This window comes from Vulpes lagopus, chromosome 6 (genome assembly GCF_018345385.1).
Source record: "Vulpes lagopus strain Blue_001 chromosome 6, ASM1834538v1, whole genome shotgun sequence".
NCBI classification, from domain to species: Eukaryota; Metazoa; Chordata; class Mammalia; order Carnivora; family Canidae; genus Vulpes; species Vulpes lagopus.
In genome coordinates this window covers 20,477,695-20,498,890 of record NC_054829.1, presented here as the reverse complement: position 1 = coordinate 20,498,890, position 21,196 = coordinate 20,477,695, and the positions used below count along the sequence as shown (strand labels likewise).

At 35.6% G+C, this 21,196-nt stretch overlaps 1 protein-coding gene across 8 annotated transcripts in view; it reads right to left on the bottom strand.

The window, feature by feature from the left end:
* The window catches only part of CEP128 (centrosomal protein 128), a 390,276-nt gene that overhangs the window by 23,733 nt on the left and 345,347 nt on the right, over positions 1 to 21,196 (bottom strand). For 5 of the 8 annotated variants that reach the window (XM_041759758.1, XM_041759757.1, XM_041759756.1 and 2 more), the window contains one exon: positions 6,879 to 6,983. The exons of 2 other annotated variants lie outside the window; for them this stretch is intronic. In XM_041759758.1, the coding sequence (XP_041615692.1) occupies positions 6,879 to 6,983 (105 nt within the window). The remainder of the gene's footprint in view (positions 1 to 6,878; positions 6,984 to 21,196) is intronic. One more of the 8 variants, XM_041759759.1, reaches the window with a different exon arrangement.

Genomic DNA, 21,196 nt, shown 5'->3' with positions numbered 1-21,196 from the left:
GAGTTATTTCCTTTCAGTGAGATGCATCTGCCAAAATGACTTACATATAAAAACTCTTCCTGGATAATTACTTTCAATTGATATGCTATAAAACTTCCTATAGAGCACTGCATATTAATATTAATTTACAAACCTGCTTCAGTGAACATCAGAAATAAAGCACAAAATAATACTGAGAAATAGATGAATTCACAGTTACTCTTCTATGGCACATATTATAGATCTTCACCTGTTGCCATTATAAAGAAGAAAAGAGTTTTCAACAATTGTTTTAGTTAAAAAAGAAGGTCTCATAAAACTTGGGAGAAACATCTGAAATTAAATATTTGCAACAGGGACAAAAAAAATCCCACTGATTACAAAAAAAAAATTAGTCTTTGATTAGCTGGCCACTGGTTTATACTCACTAATATAAACATTAAGGGGGAAAGATCTGAAAATTAGTTTAAAGGCAATATGAACTAGAAGTGGTAGCATAACAATGAGACTAGATAGTCCTGTCACAAGGCCAGCACCTCTTTATATTCTTAGTCAACAAAGATATTAGCTTTTAAATTTCAAATGAATTATAATTATTCAATGAAGTAAACCACAAACCCTGTGGCTGGTGCACAGGAAGAACATGGAGTGCCTTGTGAGAATAAGTTTGCACAGTGTTGTGGAAAAGTTAGTGGCCACCCAATACTCCATGTGTTGCTACCCTATGTCTCCCATGTGAATGGTCCTGAGTGCAAGTGACATGTCTCACTCATGAGCTGAGTCAGTTAAGAGCCTGTGTGTTTGTTCCTGCTTCCATTCCAGTCCTTGCTATGAGGACCCTGGAGACCACATACTTCTGATGACATAGCTACAAGAGAGAGGAGAGCCATTGGCCATATTGGACTTCATTTGAGTGAGACATCAACCTCTATTACGTTAAGCCATGAGAGTTCAGGATTTGTTAGTTATTACATAGCACAAATGCCTTAATTATTGAAAATAATGCCTGAGAAATACATAATTAGATATCATAAGCTAATCAATTGGTCAATTGGCTTTTTTTTTTTTTTTTTTTTTTTTTTGTAGGAGGCAGCTCCAAGTTTTGAGGCTATGAGGATTTTTTCCCCCAGAGGGAGTTCAGTTTTTCTGGAACCAGACACAGTTAGGAACTGGTTTTACCATCATTTGGTATACCCACTTACACTTAATTTTCCTATTTTAAATCCTCTATGTCACCCTACTGCTGTTGTCTGCCCTCAATCCAGAGCTTCTCCAGTACACATATATCCTCGCAGGGTTTGTGTTGGGGTAGGGATGGAGACAGAGAGTTGAAGGTCTAACTTCTCCTTGCAGACACTTTTAATATACTCGTTTCCACCCTTTCCTTCTGTAGTAAATGGTACATCCAATTCAAAAGTTTCTCAAATTCTGCAGGGTGAATGACATTTCCTTCCCATGGGTATCCTTGTGACAGGCACCTGAGTTTTACCTTCTCTGTTTTGAATTCATTTTACCATTTTTCTTTCAGAGTTCTCCAACTTGGGAGTTGGACATGTCTTCTAGTTGTCAATGCATAAAATCAGTGTTTCTCTTTCTTCATATGCTTATTTTTCTAATGTGATTTTTGAGAGAGCAGAAACACCCTAACTTCACCTTTTTGAAACTGGGAGTTCTATGTGCTGTTTCTTCAAGTTCATAAAATCTTCCTTTGGAGTTCCATTTAAAGAATTTAGTATTTTCTTCCTTCTGCTTAACATTTATATGCTTGTTAGGTTTTGTTCTGTTTTTTTTTTTTTTTCTTTTTCCCTGCATGTGCTCACTTAAATGCCTATGCATTTTAAATGGCTTCATTTAATTTTTTCCTGTGTAGGAAAGATTCATTAAAATGACATGTTTCTTAGTATAGGCCCCAACATGTAGGTTTAGGACAGCAAGTAGTTTTAGCCACCATATGTGCTATATTCATTTCAACAGTAAAATTAATAGATTTCCTCAAGAATTGTACTGGCTTTTTAACAACGAAATACAAATCCATGCCATGGTGATTTTAAAACAAAATTTTTTGCATCAAAAAAAATCTTCATAAACAATGATTCCAATAGACTTGTAGTTTGGAAACTTTATTTCCCTTTCTTTAATCCCATAAATTTTCACATTCAGAAGTGACCCTCTGAACTGGGGAGAAGTATGTAAACTCGTTTTGTTCTTAAAATAAGCAAATGATTTTTTTCCCTACTATAAAATTGGGCATGTTATGCAAATATTTTTGTTTACATTTTTAAATCAACCAGGTGACTGCATGAAGACATTTTTTTCTTGCATATTTTCACATACTAGTTTATTTTGACTATTTGATAGTTTTTGGATGCATATTCGAAATGGCTATATATATATTTTTGAGTGAATCTTAAAAAAGTCTTTGGCTCCTACTTTCTTAAGTACAGTTATTTTTCTACTCTCCTCTCCCTTCCCCTAGATCTTCATCAATATCTTTAAAGTTTTTCATCATCCATTTTAGTTTGGCTTACTTTATACTTCTTTTATGTGTTGTTTTTAAGTATCTTCCTCAATATCAGAAATAGTTTTGGTACACAAGCCTTTCCCTTCATCCTTACAGCCTTGTCAACCAGGTAACATCAAATATATATCTACATATCACAGAAAACTCTGCAAGACAGAGATGGCACACTTCCTGTTCTTTAGGAACTTTTACTGGGAGGAGAAATTTGCATATGCAAAAGACGTAAGAATTATACAAAGAAAAAATTCATTGCACTTATTTTAAAGAAATTACATATACAGATGCTGAGATTTCTAAGGCATCTGCAACAATAAGATGAAATAATAAAGAAAATGAGTCCAGGACTGCAGGCATCTTATATCTCATAATTTCATGATTAAGTGATATGAGGGAGTATATTTATTTTCTGTTGTTGTCTCTTTCTCTATGCATGTGAGTGTGCTTAAACCCACCACTTTAGCATATAGACTTAAGAGTATGCACATTCACACTTTTTTTTTTATAACATGAGATTGTCTGAGGTTCTATGATTAGAGTCTAGTCACATTACATGTCACTTCAAGTTCACTTTTCCCCCAAAAATGAAAGTGCTAGAAAAATGGAACCATTAGCAGATGAATAATCTAAATAAGGAACTTGTTGTTTTTAAATGCCATAAGGACCAATATAACATGTTAGTTCCTAGGGCAAAATACCTCATGCAGAGTCAGGGAAACTTTTTTTATTTTTTTAAGCCAGTTAATTGTTTCTACCTTACATAGTTTAATGCTTTACAGGGCACAGACAAGTCCCCACTGTTAGAATTAAGGGAATAATTTCTCCAGTTTATTTAGTAATGGCACCAGCAAATGACAGGTGCTTAACCTGTCTTTAATTTCCTTAGGTCAATTTTATAGAACTAAATGAGACATTCACAAAAGAGTTTAAACACGATTTCTCTTTTGAAAATATTACAAGATACTAAATTTTATATGAAAATTGAAAATAAAGAAAAATTCACAATTAAGAATCCCTTTAATAAAGAACCAATACATTGTGAATACCTAGTTTATTTCAGAGGCTTAAGGACTGAACCTCCACTGAACTAAGAGCAGTGACAAAGCAAATGATCAATTACTTCTAATTCTGTTTAGCAGCACAATGAAGGACTGAACCACAAAAATTGTAACTCAATTTTGAATATACTTCTTAATCCTTATACCATCATATGACATAGATAGATCTGTTATTCCCATTATACAGATGAAGTAAATGAGAATCAAAGTGTAAATAAATCTCGTCAGTCATGTGGTAGCAAAACTGGGATATGAATCCAAGCAGTTAAGATGCAGAAATGTCAGCGTTCTTTTTTTTATTATTATTATTAAAGATTTCACTTCTTTGAGAGAGAGAGAGAGAGAGAGAGAGAGAGAGAGAGAAAGGATGAGCAGGGGGGGTTGAGGGAGAAGCAGATCCCCACTGAGCAGGGAGCTTGATGTGGGGCTCAATCCGAGGACCCCGAGATCATGACTTGAGCTGAAGGCAGATGCTTAACCAACTGAGGCACCCAGAGCCCCAACAGTTTTTTATTATATAAATACTTTAATGGTAAATCACCAGAATTGTTTTATGTAAATTCCTAATCCCTCTCTAGCTATCAACTTTTGGCATCTAGAACTTTGGGGATATGTCCCCAATGGGCTTATTTATGGAAGAGAAGTTTCAAGATGAATGCAAGAAGAATTTCACTTTGCCAGTGCTGAAGGGTCTGTGCATCCAAGCACACACAAGCACAAAAGGGCTCAGGATTTTCCTTCTTTTGATTTGAGGAAGTTAAGTATGAGATTCAGTCTTATGAAACTAACACACCCTTTTCTTTTTTGTAACATTCTGTGATAGTATAGCTATCTGGCCACAAGAGGTGCTTTGATAAATGTTGGCTGAGGAAAGACAAAGGCAGAGTTACCACTCTCTGATTGACCCACCGAATCTTGGCTCAAAAAAAAGAGAAGTGAAAGTTTGAGGTTTCATTTATTTTCTCTAGACTAAGGCAAGATCGAGCAGTAGAAACAACAGTGAAATTCAGAAATCCTGTCCATTAGGCTCTATGTATGGCTTTTGCACCTATAGGCAGGTTTGGCTGTCAATCTGTTGAAGAAAGCAAAGAATTAAGCTGGCAATTTTACTATTCCAAAATCTTCAACACACACCAAACTGCCATGTAGTTGAGCAGTTTGTACCGGTCAACAGTATATTTTTCCTTGGTTGTTACTCTGTTTCAGACTACAGGGAAACTGAATAATGAATGTAGTATGACAACATAAGTAGCAGCAATTAGGAACTAGAAAGGGACTTCACTGCAGTTGTTAGTTTCCAGTCTCCTGTAGAGAAAGCTTAAAGGAACAGATTTAACCCTGGGTTAAAATTTGGTAGATATACTTCTCTTTGTAAAAATGCACGTGTTTATTTTATTCTGAGCATATAACAACTACCATTTTCTTAGAGTGCTATTGAAATCATATGTTTTCAGGTTTAGATGATAAATAAAGGAGATGCTATATTTTTATTTTAAAAATAAGTGTGTGCATTTTTGGCACTATACAGATGTTAAATAAACAAGGTTATGAAGCAGTTTATTTGGGTTCAAAAATGCAATTCTATTTCATTTGGAAAGAGATCCACTGCAAAACTTTCTTGACAAATGGCTGAAAGGTGGTAAGAGGACCTGAGTAAACAAATTTCAAGGGGAGGAAGGGTGAAATCATAAAAAGGATAGACTGTCTGCCTTTTTACGTGTGGGGACTCTATCCAGCACAGCTGTATCGGCTTCATAGGGCCCTCTTTTCATCCAAACTGTATCAGGCACTTATTGAAAACGGAACAGTAGCAGAGAATAGGCCAGCAAGTAATATTGTTCATGTACATCCTTCAAAGGGTCTCAGTGCTCAGAGGTGTGGGGATTTCTCAGAATATCAGAGGAGTCCTCCATTTCTAAATTGTGTACTTTAAGAGAGTTCTACAAATCAGATACCCACTTAGGTAAATGTATTTATGTGTCTCTTGAAGTATGAAGGTAAATAAGGCTTGTTACATAAAACTACCAGTTCACATGGCCAGATGACATCAGTGACTATATCTGAGCTAAAATCCAGAAGAACTGTCAACAACAAATTCTGTCTTCCTATAACACCATTCTACTCAAATTAGATTTCCTTTAAAAAAGCATGCATCTATAAAATTTGAGAACAGGTGGCGCATCTTCATTGAAAAACTTGAATAAAGAAAGCTTTCTAGACCTTTACCAATTCTCATTCACAATAATTTTTAAGTGAAGAACTTTATGAAACATACAGAATTTGCCATTCCAGATTACCACTTTTTTTAGACATAACCAAATCATAAGTCATAGTCAATTCATGATCTTATTTTTAGATTACTTGGAGGAGTTTTTCAATAATACCAAGAATGAGTTGAAGGGGAAAGGAAGATAGAAGGAATAAGCAAAGATAACTCTTCCTCTTGAGATTCCCTTTACATTTTTTTCTTGCTGCTCCCTGATGTGAGGGGGGGAAAAAAAACATGAAAAAAAGTGAGGCCTAGTTTACTGTTCTCTGTATGCCCTTACAACTAACTGGTCAACAGGCAGGTGGGTCTTGACATCCACATCTAATTTCTGTGAAATCACTTTATTTCTTAAAATTGAAAATAAAATTTAGTACCAAGGCAAAGAATTTTAAGAACGTTTGCCTACAAGATGTGACTGCATGTTAACAAGGGACAAAATATGCAAAGACTTCCTGGAAGAGATGGAGTTTAGCAATTTCTGCTATTGTGGCAGGTAAAGAAACCATACTTTTGATTTACTGGTCCCAGACGTGTATTTTATCCTGGCAGATGAACAGTGGGGAGGTGTAAGGCATGCTGAACCAGAAATCAGCATACCTGACCTGTGGATATCCACAGTTCCAGCAACGTTACTTGTATTTTGTGGTTTGGGGAATATTATTTTTCCCTGCCCTTCCAAGCTTCAGTCTTTTATTTTGCAAAATGGGGATAAATACTGATGGTCTTTATTGTCTCATACCCACAGGGTAGCTGTTATTATCAAGTAAGAGAGTGAATGTGAAAGTGCACTGAAGGTGGTCAGATACTTTCCAAACAGCAGGTATTTAAAAAAGGCGGGTTCTGTGAGGTACTGTCAACTCTGGTAATTCTCAAATGCAGAAGATGAGGTCAGTGACAGTCTAAACTTATAACTGATAAAATTAGTTACAGAGTTTGATGCAGAAACAAGGCAAAATTAATTAAAACTATATCCAATATTTAGAAATACATTTACTGTTCTACACACATTATTTGACAAACAAAAGAAATTGGAGTTTAATGGCACATAAATTACTTTTATACATACTGTGCCCTCAGTGGAGAATGTTCCCTCCAGTTTCCTTATCTGGTTAAAATTTTTCCCCCCAACATTACGAGCATTTTCGAGCATACTGGAAATCTGAAAGAAATTTACAGAGATCACCTACATACTCACCATCTAGATTCTGCTATTAACATTTCATTACATTTGCTTTATGATGTTAATCCATCTATCCATCCCTATGTATATCCAACAACCCAACTCATTTTTTGGATGCCTTACAAAGTAAATTATATATATTAGTACACTTTCCCCTAAAGACTTCAGCAGGCATATTAGCTCCACTTGGATTTTTAATTTTAAAATGTAAAATTTATGCCCAATGAAATGTACAAATCTTAAGTAAACTGGTTAAATTTTGTTATCTTTTATCATTTCCTTAGGGAAGGCTCCCCTGCCTTTACGGATTCCATCAAACAAGCTCTCCACTGCACCCTGAGCCTTTACAACACTCACCAGAATATTGTGTGATTATTTATTGACACTGGGAAATAAGTATCACAAGGGTAGGGCACATTTATCTTCCCTCACCACCATACCCCCAGCACTCCACCCAGTGCTTCTATAGAAGTGGTATTTAATAACTACTTCTTGCATGAATGTATGAATAAACAAATGAATGAATGAGTCTTATTCAGTGATGAAAAGGTTTTCATCCATTTATTCAACCTGCAAACATTTAGTGAGTGCCTCCTCTATATTGGGCACTGTTCTTTCGGAGTAAGCTGAGGAAGCACACAACAAGATGAAGCCAAAGATGCCTTTGGGGCAAGATCTTAAGAGGGCCTTTTTTTTTGCCACAGTAAAGTTTTTATATTTAATTTGGAATGAGATCGAAGGTCTTCTGAAGACTTTGAGCAGAGAAGTGATATGCTCTTATTTACAGCTCAAAGTAAAACCCTTTGATGTTGTTTTCAGATTGCTAGTTCCTCACCCATGCAGGAGAACTCCTAGAGCATGGGGAGAACTGTGAGAAGGCGAATTGGGCATCTCATTCCCAGGCTAGGGTCCTGCTGAGCAGCAGAAACTCTGAGACCCACTTTATGGGCACCATGTAGGTAGAACTCCATAAGAAATTTGCTGAGAGAATATGCCATATGCCTAGAAAGTGACTGGTGCTATATCAAAAGCCCTTGATTTACCCCAAAACATACTTTCTGACTGTAAGCATCTGAAAATGTCCTAAAATGTTGGAAAAAAAGATTTCTCTAAAATCTTATATTATTTATTTAAAAAATTTTTTTATTATTATTTATTTATGATAGTCACAGAGAGAGAGAGAGAGAGAGAGAGAGAGAGAGAGAGAGAGAGGCAGAGACACAGGCAGAGGGAGAAGCAGGCTCCATGCACCGGGAGCCCGATGTGGGATTCGATCCCGGGTCTCCAGGATCGCGCCCTGGGCCAAAGGCAGGCGCCGAACCGCTGCGCCACCCAGGGATCCCCTCTTATATTATTTAGAAGCATCAGATAACATTTTTATCATTGTAGTCTTCTGTCTGAAGTGAGGCAGCACAATAGAGTTAAAAAAAACACTGATTAGAAACCAGGAGATACAAAGTTCTATCTCAGCTTTGTCGTAACCAGTTGCATGACCTGGGAAAATCATTTAACCCGTGGGGCTTTGGCTTCCCAATCAGGAAAATGGGAATGTAGGATCTAAAAATCTCTAAAGGGACTTTCTGGCTGTAGCTTTAGTCACTGTACCTTTAACTTCTTTTCCAGATTAGGGTGGGATCTGGTTTTTAGGCTTAAGATGTTGTAAAGAGTATATAAAATGGTTTTATAAAGATAAAATAAGGAGAAAATCATATATGGGATTTTCAGAGTTAATCCATACCCAGGAATACCTGTGGGATGGGAAAACCTTCACTCCTTTATAGCAGAAAGCAAGGCTAATGATTACATAAGAAAAACAGGAAGAAAGACATTTTTGTGTTTGCCCCATCAAAAAACCCAGATATTTATCTTTTTTTTTTTTAGAACAGATACTTCCAAAAGCAAAGAATTGCTTTCAATTTTTTTTAACTTTATAACTGCCCTTAGAAATACATAGATACTTCCCTCATCTAAATAGTGCTAATTAGCTTCCAGTTCTATTACTCCATATTTTTGCTTCTCTCCAAAAAGCTTCTGTGCAATCATGACTTTGCACATGAAGCCCATCTGTCTGAATGTTCTCTACACACTGCTTAAATTAGCACACTGATTCTCCTTCTGCAAGACTTGGCATGGTCACTACCTTCTCTAACATGGTAGTTAAACGTATGGGCTCTTGAGCTGGTCTGCCTGACTTGAAATCCTAGTTTAGTCACCTGTAGCTATGTGTCTCTAGGGAAGTTCCCAGATTTCTCTGCACTGGGACTCAGTTTCCTCATTTATAAATAGGAATGATAGCACTACTCATAGTGGAGAATTATTGTCATATGTTACCAAATATATTAGCACATGTAAGGTACTTAGAGCATGGAGGGACACTAGTGAGCACTCAGGAAGCTCTAGCTATTGTTACAATGGTGATCCTAGCTATTATTCTGGAAAAGGGTCCCCTAAAGTCTGGATTAGGTGCCCATCCTCAGTGCTTCCTATGCACATACGTCTCCTGTCTTGTGTCTAATCATTTTCTACCTCTGTGCTTGTCTCTTTTAGTAGACAGCAAATGCCTTAAAGGCAAGACTGTGTTTTTTCCCTATATTTCTAGTGGCAAGTACTTAGCATCACACACAATAGACTTTAGTTTTATGAAGAACAACAACAACAAAAAGCACTCTCCTCAGCACAAAAATTATGAAAGGCACAATTACAACTCAGAAATGTGGGGAAGAAAAATCCACTAGAGATTTTTTAAAGGTGGAATTTGAAAAGCAATTGTTTTTGAGGTGCAGAGAATGTTTCTAAACAGACCCCAAATTAAAGAAATAACAAAAAACAGAACTGGAACAAAAATGAGGGACTCTAAGTTGAGTTAAAAGGTGTAGACAAGAGTTAGAGACAAGAAGATGAGAAATAAGATGCTCTTCAGGACCTAATAAGCTGAAGCAGGAAGCCTGTGATACAGAGAACACCCTGCTTCCTGGGGATGAACTGGCAGGGGCTTAGCCATGCTAGGCCATGACGGGGACACCTGAAACAGGGCAGATACTGAGAAATGCTAATCATTTCCCTGAATACTGCAAAGCCCTCGTCCCAAGGCCTCAAGACACACTAACGCAGGCAATCACAGTTGCCTCTTTCGTATTTAACATGGAACAGAGGGTCCTGACGTGAACACTGATAAGGAATGATAATTGTTCTGGTTGAGGCAGGGTCCAGGCTAATTTACTTAAAAGCGCCTCGGTGAGGTGAGTATAATTAATCTTCTCTGTTCTCAAAATAAAGGGTTATTTTCTTTTTAAGAGATGTCCTGTGTTCTCAAAGAGAATGACAAAACAAATTAATCATTTTCCATTACTCCACACATAGCACTTGGATTTTGAAAGAGCATGTGAACAGTTAATCCCCTATATGGATGAGTTTCTGGTGACAGGCAGATCAGATCTAAATAGAAATCAGGCAAGGTATTTTATTTTTATCATTGTGGCTTTGAGACTTAATTCAAAAATAACTGAGATCAACCTTGCCTATACTTTTAAAGTTTGCTTTCATAATTAATCCTTTTTTGAACACTTAGAAACACTCTTTTGGATCTTGTACAAAGCATTACCCTGGCCTGACTGTTGCCAAAGCAGACAGAAGCAGAGACTATCTAGAATATTTTAAAACCATTGAAAATTCAACTGAACTATCTCTTAAGGCACCCCAACTGCCAGGCCATACTTAGTTCAAAATACCAATAATCTGATGTTAGAGCAATACATTTTAGCAGACAGCTCACGTAAGCAACTAAAGTTAAAGGTGAACACTAAGTATGTTTATGATACTCTGTTAAAGCTATGTCCTGAATGGTGAACAGAAGGGCAAGAGGGCACAGATGGAGCATATGTGAGCAAAAGTATTTATTTTTTAACTAAAGCCAGCCAGTTTCTGCATTTTCTGTCATGGGCTGAGAGAGATGGGCTATGAAAGCCGGTGGGCATAAAACAGCTGACAATATGATTTGGTGAGCAAATTCATCTGACATTTGCCACAACCAATTGTTTTCCTGAAATTTAAATTGCTAGAAAGTTTTTTTTTTCCTTTTCCCAAATGAAAGCCATGCATTCATTTAACTGGACAACAATGAAGCTTTGTGGCCTCGTGGTTAGTATGAAAAGGAGTTGGTCTTGCCAAAACAATTTGAAATTTTGAACTTACTCTCCCTCCCCCCACTTCGTTTTAATATGCTCAACTAAAAAGAAAAAGTTCTGCAGCCTCTACTGGACACATTTAAAAAAACAAAAATCAAAAGTAGCCAAAACCACATGACTTTGGACATTTAAAGTATGTTACAAAAATTTTAGAGAACATGCGATACTCTGGAAATTAGGCAAGATTTCACAGCATTTACCATACAGAAACTAGATGAAACATCAGTCTTCCCTTTATGCAATAAGAATTACTAAGCACTTACTATGTGCAAATCAAATTATAACATTAGTACATCAGACTTCACTCTATTAAAGCTGCCCAGATTTATTTCAAGTATATTCTTTGGTTCCTGAGTAAAAATAAATTATTAGGGCAATAGAAATATATACATTATATATGTATATATACATATATAATGTATATATATTAACTTAATTTTTCACCATTAAACTGGGAAATTTTAAGTATGGTGACAAACCTTACTATTCTTTGGATCTATGGCGTTAATACAGGATAGCTACTCAATAAATACTTATTAAAATTGGTGCTATAGTTGCTTCTCAGCCATCCAGTTAACTGTATACATGCAATGGTATTTTTAAAATATGATAACGTGAAAGATAATTTATTTTCGGTTTAGGATCTAATATGCTCTCCAGTGAATATGGGTATGCCAGGAGTTCTGGGTTACACTCTGAAATAAGGAAGTTGCCACAATAAATCAAATTATGTGAGAAAAGTATTCAACTTTTTCTTTGAGGATTCCTCCTTCTACATTTTCTTGGGATATATTAGGACAGGATACCCTTGAGAAGTACCAGTCAGAAAGACCAAATTTGAAGTATCTTATATTGCTTTATACTGCCTTTATGTACCCCCCCCCCCATCATCAGATTTAGTTGGAGGCCAAAGGTGAGAGGTTTGTTCTATATTATTTCTAAAAGGTGCAGACATAGATACATACTACAAAGTCATGTGGAGCATTTAAATATAAATATGCTGTTACTCTAGTTCTCTTAGAGAGAATCCAATGATTTAAAGGAAGTTTCTGGAGATGTAAACATCTGGGTCTATCAAATTTACTATAATGTCATTTGAAGTCAGTTGCAATTTGCATGGGAACCATAGGAAATTGATTTGTAACAAAAACAACCAACCAAACAAAAAGGAAGGAATGGCACTTTGCTCCCAGATCCTGAAGACAACAATATATTTCTGCTTAATCTTTAGTATATCAGAAAAATTAGTCATCACTATTTACTCTGGTCCAGTGGGTGAAGTTTAAAAAAAATTAGTTTTATGATAAATAATTTAGAGAATGACAGTAAAGAATAACTTTATTAGATACTTAGTAAGAATTTAAGCATCTTATATATTCTCTAGTTTTAAAGGTATGAATGCAACTGACTACTGATGAACTATCATTCACAATTCTGGAAAATACCCATCTTATAAATATTGATTTCAGATTTCAAATGTATTCTTTTTTTTTTTTTTTTCAAATGTATTTCTAATGAGTCCTAGTTTATCATTACTTCTGGCTCATTATTGCATTTGCATCTTCAAAACCCAATACTTCTAAAAATATGATAGCTCTTAACTTTTTTAAATTGGTAAAGCTATCTTTTCACTATATAACTGTAATTTTTTTCATTTTCTAGATTTATAAGCATTAATTAGAATGGTCATTTTCCTTTGTCATCTTCTCCTTCTAATCACATTTCTGTACAACCTGCATTTGCCCACTTATGAACCATATCAAATAAATTTTGGTGAATTAACATAATAGAAGTTGAAAGAGTACTGACTACATTTCTTTAGCAAAATGGGCTGGTCCAGGTTCTTGCTGCAAATTACTGCAAGGAGAACTCCTTCTTGTTGAATAACTAACTTGATGAGAGTATCCTATTTCCTTTTACTCCTTAGAGATTTATTGTTTATTCATATATTCTTCAGTTTGCAAAAATCATCTAGGATAGTATCATTTGAAGACTCATAATCTGACTCTGCTTATACAATCAATTTCACCATCATCATTAGTTTCTAGAGTGCTGCTGTCTATCTCTTTATATTTGCCTTCTGATATATCATAACTGTGAAATGTCTTCCTCTGTCAGTTTCCTTCTCTTTGTCATTATGGGAGAAAATGAGAAATTCAGAATTCTCAACCACTGTTCAATAAAAGTAATAATACTAATGAAAAACACTACAGGGCAGCCTGGGTGGCTCAGCGGTTTAGCACTGCCTTCAGCCCAGGGCCTGATCCTGGAAGACCTGGGATGGAGTCCTGCGTTGGGCTCCCTGCATAGAGCCTGCTTCTCCCGCTGCCTGTGTCTCTGCCTCTCTCTCTCTCTCTCTCTCTGTCTCTATGAATGAATAAATAAATAAATCTTTAAAAAAAAAAAAAAGACGGAAAACACTACAAAGCTTCTTCTTGAAAGGTAATACAACAACTTGGGAGGTACTTCTCCATGGCACTGCTAACATGGCTTGTGATAGCTTTTATCTCAGAATAGCTTTTCAAGGATGTTTGTATAGCAAATAGAGATAGTATCTCCCCCTAGTACAAAGGTAAGAGTTCTTGTAGCTCTCTTTATAAGACTAGGGTTGCACAACCTCAGGGTTCCTCACTATAACACAAATTCACTTTGGGTGCAACAATAATCTACACCCATGTCCACTGCCCCTATGAGACTTGAGAAGCAAAGGGAAGATGCAAACATGTAGGTAGCTCATGGGGCCTGCTGTGCTGTGAGTAATAGTCTTTTGTCTTGTGTCTTCTTCCAGCATCCATCAAAGTGTGTCAGGATAACCTGGTAAAGTGCAGGTAAGGTAAAATCTCTTCATTTCTTGATAGACTTTGGAAAACACAGTAAGAAAACTGAAATATTATGTAATAGTAATGATTTAGTCCACTTATTGCAAATCCTTCTGTATGATTTCATTATTCTTCCCCTTACATACTATTTTAGTTTATTCTAGCATAGTTGGAAACAATTGATGAATAACAATAAAATAATTCCTAGGATGGTGAAACAGGAAAATGTTTTGAGAAAATAAGCTCACCAAGATCCATTATGTATCTTAGATATATAACATGGTACAATAGACCCATGTGGTATTTGCAAGACAGAATCAATTTTTCCTCTTTGAAATATGAGGAAAATTTCTCTTTATTCTTTGGAAGATATTTGAAAAAGAAAAAAGTAAAAACAACAACAAAAATCAATACTTACCAAAAGGAATGGAAAAACCAAGACTGGGTCCAATTGGTACAGTAAAGATTAAATCACCCTTTTAAAGCTCTCCACCTTTTATCATCTCAGAATCTTCTTTATCTGTTTAGTGCCAAATTTCTCTTCCCCTGGAGCCTTTCTGGGGGGCTGGGGGGGGGTGTCTGATGATGACAGTTCACGACACATGTACAGCACTGCCTTGTGAGAAGACTTGCTTCCCACTCAGCCCACACTTTGAATGGGGAGGTGACTGAATGGTAAAGAGCATGATGCTACAAAGGGGATTAACTCAAAAGTAGTACACGGAGAAACAAGAAATGAGGAAGGCAGGTAATCGACATAACCTTAGTCACTTTGCCAAAAGTAACTTGATTAAATAGCCAATTTTCCCAACATATTGATGTACAAAACAACTTGTTTTGTAACTGTTCATATAGTTTCCAAAAGTGTTGTTTTAATGAACTGGCCAGTTTGTTAAAATTTGTTAAAATCAGAGAATTAGCCATTTGGCAAATTCGTGACTGGGTAAATTTGCCCTTGAAGTTAAGTCTAGCAAATTTAAATTTTAGTAAGATTCTTGAAAAATTAAGGAAAACAGTGTCTGAGAAAGAATCTTATAACTGTTTAACTGTTTTAGTAGACTAGAAAGAAGAAATATTGGAGACAGAATACATAAAACTTTCGGTCAAAAAGGCATGAAATTAAGTCAGTGGAAATGAATAGGACTAAATCCAATAGGCATGAAGACAAAGTAGCACCAGGCTCTAAGAGATGGACCATAAGGCATGTGGACAATGGCCAAAATCAGTGATTTCTCAATCACAACTGCACATTAGACTTCTCTGGGGGAGCTTTAAAAAAGACTGAGTCCTATACCACAGGTCAACCAAATCTGGGGGTTGAACTAAAATTACTAGGATTATTAAGTAAGATCTGTAAATCTGTATGTCTCGGAGCTATCATCTGAAACAAGTGAATTAAATTTTGTAGGTAAACTTCATATAACATAGAGTGTCTAGACACATAACTTTTGTGGTGAAATTCATACCAAAATTCAAATGTCCTGATTAATGAGCCTGAACTTTCTAGTCTATACACTGCTTCTGTGACTGCTGAAGGTAACATACACATAAAGGAGGAATATTTTTAAAAATTAGAAAAGGACTTTCCCTTCCGTTATCTCATTTGTTCTTCTCCACAAAACTGTGAGATAAGCAGGAAAAGTACTGAGCTCATTTTATCGATAACAGAAAAATTAGGCTCAGAGAAGTTAAATGAGTTGCCACCGTAAAAGAGCCAGGGCTCACAACCAGATCTTCTAACTCCCAGTCCATCAAATTCTAATCATTCTCTCAGAAATTCAGAGGTCACCTGCCTTTTGCCTTTCCCTCTCACTCAACTGTGACCAAATACACTCTTCTCCAAGACTAAACCCATGTTTTAGTTTAAACCATGAGGAGCCTTGAGGTATCATAGAGCAAAACAAGTTTTGAGTTAGAAATGATAGAGAAATACAAATGATGAAAATAGGAAGTTTTCTGAAAATGTAAAGGGAGTACTTCAGAGACTCAAGATGTTTTGTCAGTGAATCTATACTTAATGTGTTTTAGACAGTCTGGTTAATATCTGATGACAATGAAACAAGTCAAGGATGTGTTTCAGTGGCCTTTGCTGTGGATAGGTAAATAGTGAGATGACAGTGAAAACACTAAATAAGCTCCAGAAAACCATTTATGTAATACAGCTATGCAAAATAATTAGGAACAGAGCCTGAAGAGAATAATGAGGGAAGGGCTATTTTGATGGTTTGGCCTTTTACTGTTTGATGTTCAAATATAATGTAATTGGGGGCAATGATAGGTTGAAATCATTCACTAATGTTAAATAATTAATGTAAGACCACTTTGGATATTTATATTAATAGTGCTAATAGTGACAATTTATGCTCTCTCCAGCCTTTCATCTGAGATCAAAGTTTATTAAAAGCCCTAAACAAACTTTATAAACACTTGTGTAAGTAGAATTGGGTTGGTATGCAGATGCAGAAAGTAAAACAGATCAACTGAGGCATTTAATATCACTGAGCAAGCTCAAGACAGAACTAGTAATGCAACCTAGGGGCACGGCAACTCTTTTCTTCAAAATTCAAAAAGAAGAAAATTATTCCAAAGTTGCTTTATAAAACTTTACCAATATATTGAGGGCATATTTTGACAATCCTACATATGGCCCATTAATGTCAATGTCCTTTTTATAAGTCCACCCTTCTTGCCCTACTCAAGGTAAATACAGGATCTGGCTGTTGATTTCCTTCCTCTTCATTGTGCACATTCACCAGACACTTATAAAGTGTTCTTTACTCATGTCTTCATTACTCTTACCAATCACAAGAGTATGTGGAATGGAAAGAACACAGTGTCACTAATCAGGACACTTGAATTCTAGCCCTGGTTTTATCACACTTGGCAATTCATAAACTTCTTTGGTCTCCTGACTGCTTGTCTGTAGGGAAAAGGTTCTGAAAAGGATCTTTAAGACTCCTTCCAGTTGTAATGTTACCTAAAATGTGGGTTCAGGACAGTTGGGACCTAACTTGCTGCACACTGAGAGGTATAAACATGGTAGAGATTCAACAAGTATCTGTTATATAATATTATGTGAGTAAATCAGGTACATTATTTGATAGCAACTATTGGTAAGTTTTTTTTTGATAATTTTGATAATTTTGATAAAAATAATTTTGAAGACCAGATTTTTAATTCCTCCTAGACTAGACCAGAGCCTACTAAGGACGGGACCTTTCGCATATCACCTAGCCCAGCCCAATCATTAAAAAAATAAGAAAACTGAAATTTATTTATTTATTTATTTTTAGGAAACTGAAATTTAGAGAGATGAAACAACTTGTTCAGAATCATGTGTCTGGCCATGGTAGATATATGACCAGAACCTAGCTTTTCTCTGAATCAGATGCTATTTTTACCATATCACCATCATTTAAACCAGGCATGTAATAATTTTCAGCTGAAACTTAAAACTGGTTAAAACTAGATACACAAAATGAAAATACCCCAAATCAGCTAGCTTTCTATTTAAAGGCTACTTCAAAAATGTAACACACTATTCCCACCAAGCATATATTAAGGGTATAATACCAATATTTTGTTTTATGGTTAAGTTAGGATCTTAAAAAAAAGACTTAATACACTATTGTTCTGAGATTTCACCCCCATATGTTCTCTTCTAGAAAACAGGAAGTATTCCTTCTATGTATTGTATTTTTTTCAGAAAGATACTTCTATTGAGTTTTGTAATATACTCTAGTATTATCTTCACAGTATAAAGCAAGAGTTTCTTATGGAGAGAATGCACTATGTTATTGATAGTAGTTAGAGCAGGGCTATGAAACACCCTGTCTAGCAAGGCAGTGAGATGGGCGGTATGACTACCTATCAGCATCAAATATGAAGCCATCAGTCTGGTCTCCAAACACTGAGCAATTCGATAATATCAAATCCATCTGCTGGTGAAGCTGTATTCATTATATAATTTCTCAATGACATTTTCCCTATGTCACCGTATTTATGAGAAACCTGACAGGGCTGTAAGAAACCATTTTTGCAGGCTGAAGGAAGTCTTACATTTTTAAATTGGTCATCACCTTTTGCCACAAGGTTGCAACTCTGAACACACAGCTTATTTGTCTGAATAGCATTTTCTTTGCTTGACCTTAAATACAGTCATGTTTTAGAAATTTAACCCTTTGAAGATGCCCCATTATTGGAAAACATACATATTTCAATACTGACGAATGTAGAAAACAGGCTCTGTGTTTCAGGACAAGGTGGTGAAAGGAGAATGTCTAGATTGTTTCAACCAAGATCCCTCATGAGAGATTCATGAGGATATTTCCGTTTGCCCTCAATGCGAATATACAGAAGGTAGACTAACATTAGAGCAGTGGGAAACTTGGCAGAACGGGCTAGGACAGGGTTTGTGCAAAAACTTTTTCCGGTTTCAGTTTGAATGGGTTCCCAGGAAGTGTCAAGTTCGAACAAATCCAAAATTTTACAATGTAGCTCAGCCAAAACTGCTGAGATTCACCTGATTCTGGGTCAAAACTGTACAGAGCACACTGCGTTTTATTTGGTGTAAAGCCAATTTGACTGAACCTTTCAGGCAACTTCAATGAGAGGCTCATAGCCTTGGCAAAACCAAAAATGAACCTAGCCTGATCTTTGGTTTTGAAACAGCAAGTTCTGGCTTTACAAAGAGATAAAGGCAAGTTTTACTTAGCTTTAAGATTCTTACAAATACTTAGAAGAAGCACTGCAAATAATTAACAGTTATTTGGCCAGATTTACATACTTGAGTCAGTTATTTCCTGAGCTTAACCAGGACACTTCGGGAAGTACATTAACTCTATTGGCACCATATACTCCTAAGTGCCATAAAGGAGAATTTGGTGTTCTCACAAAGAATGGTGATCCTTCTTCAACAATGTATGTGCTTGAAGAGTGGATCACACATGTAGGAGGATGAAGCACAATTAGTGCTGGCTCAAGTGGGAAGGAAAGAATTAAAAATAAAAACTCCAACAGCAATTGTCTACTGTAATGGCAGACGTGTAAAGGAAGGATATATAGCGTGACTTGGTGATTTCCACAGAGACACACTGGCATTCTCTTGTACTCTTGGACACCAAGGTCTTGAAGATCTACTGGTGTGCATAGTTCAAATTTGTAGTATTAGTTGAATGAATCCTTTGGAGGTGTGCTAAAGGCCCCAACAGTTAAAAACAAAAAAATAAAAACCATATTTCTACGAGATTTCCAGTGTTGTGCAATTTTTTCTCAATATAGGTAAATTTATGTATATATTTCTCCATATTGCTACAGGTGAGATTTATCCTATCAGTTATACCATCTCTTTTAGTACACACTGAAAACAAGGGAGATTGGATTGTTTTAGGTCACTTGGCTTTGAAAAGTGCATTAAATAATGACAAATTACAGCTATATTATTATACATTTGCTCTAAGTCAATGATTTTCAAAATTTTGAGTAGATACTCCCTAAAATATTTTTTAAAGCTATGTATATCCCTTACCTTCCACCCCCACACATACATTTTTAAGTTTTCTAAATGTTATCATAAATTTAGGTAGCTGCAAAGGATGAAATTTCTGGAATATTGTAAATACTGACATTTTCAAATAAAACTCTTATATTACTCATATAAACTTACCCAGGAAACTTTAAGTACCTCAGTAATTTGTTACCACCATTTATCCACTGACAAAATAACTAAATAAGATCCTCCTTAAAGGACAGAAATTTTATATTGTTCTTTTGCCCTTTGAATTTATTTCCCATCTATTTTTCCCAGCAGACTTTTAACCTAATATAAAAAATATTTATGCTTGAAAGTCCTTTTTATTGGCTATCCTATCATACTTCATCTTCTCTGTAACAAAAATGTATATATACAGAGAGAAAAATTAATTTCTAAAATGCCCCGTGACCATAATGCTCTGTTACATATTTTTATAGCTTGAATTATCATTACAATATTAAGTCTATTAATATTTTTGAGAAAAATTATTAAATGTAAACTATATAAAGACCCCAAAGCTTCTAAAAGTATATCCCTTAATGGGATGGACACTGCTTTCTCTTCTCCTGTACTCAATTAGCTCATGTACCCAAGGGTAAGTGCTAACTTTTAAAAATAAGACAGGGTTATATTTCATTTGTATTTCTGGTGGTTTTTTTTTGTTTCTATAGATTTAATCACTGAGAAATCTTGTTCACATAAAAAAGTACATGAGAATGAAAGTAGTTTGGTTATAACAATGCCACTCAATTTCTTGAATGCCTTCCTAGTTTTATGGCAAAGATTACATAGTGATCTGTCATCAAAAATTAATTTTAATGATCAGCTCGATTAGGTCCTCTTTCAATTTTGTTGAAAGCAAAGAATTAGAAACCACTTGACTCGCCAAAGGACTGTAATGTGGTTATTAAAGTCATCCACTTTCTGTTTTGGAAGGTATATGAAAGAGGCTTTATTTACCATGACTTGTCAAATGATTACAAGTGTTCTTCTTTTGCTTAGAGGAATTTCATTGAATTCTACATATGCAAAAAGTATTGAGAAAAGTAAAAATCTTGCTACTGTTAATACCATTCTAACAGCCTAAATTTTTAATACTTTCATTTTATATTAACATAACATTATATTTTCATCAAAACCTTAAGGGTTGCAGATTGGCAAAGCTAGTCCTTATTGTCAAACCAATCCGCCAGATCAGGCTTGCTTTTTGGCAGAAAAAAAAGTCTGACTTCATTTCTCAATTCTGTAAAATGTGTAAATGTGCCCTCTGTTGACTGCCATTTGAATTATAATTCTAAGACAGATAAATAAATAAGACATGGAGCCAGGTCAAAGTTTGTCACCTGGATGAAATATGACACTTTCAAGTATTTCTTCCCAACAATCAGTTTTGTTTTCTGGGGCTATACATTCTCTGATCATAGTAGGGTGGTAAAAGAGGTAAGGTCATATAATTGTCATTACTCTCCCTCAACATCAATCAACAATATATGTTGATTTCATAACACCCTCTTCTAATACCTCATATATCTAATAAAACTCTTTATCTTATCAAAAATATATGTATGACTAAGAGGAGCAAGGAGTGTTAACCTTAGTGACTTGATTAAAGAGGACATGAAGTGTCCCTTAAGTGTCCCTCCTTTGGCACCCTGA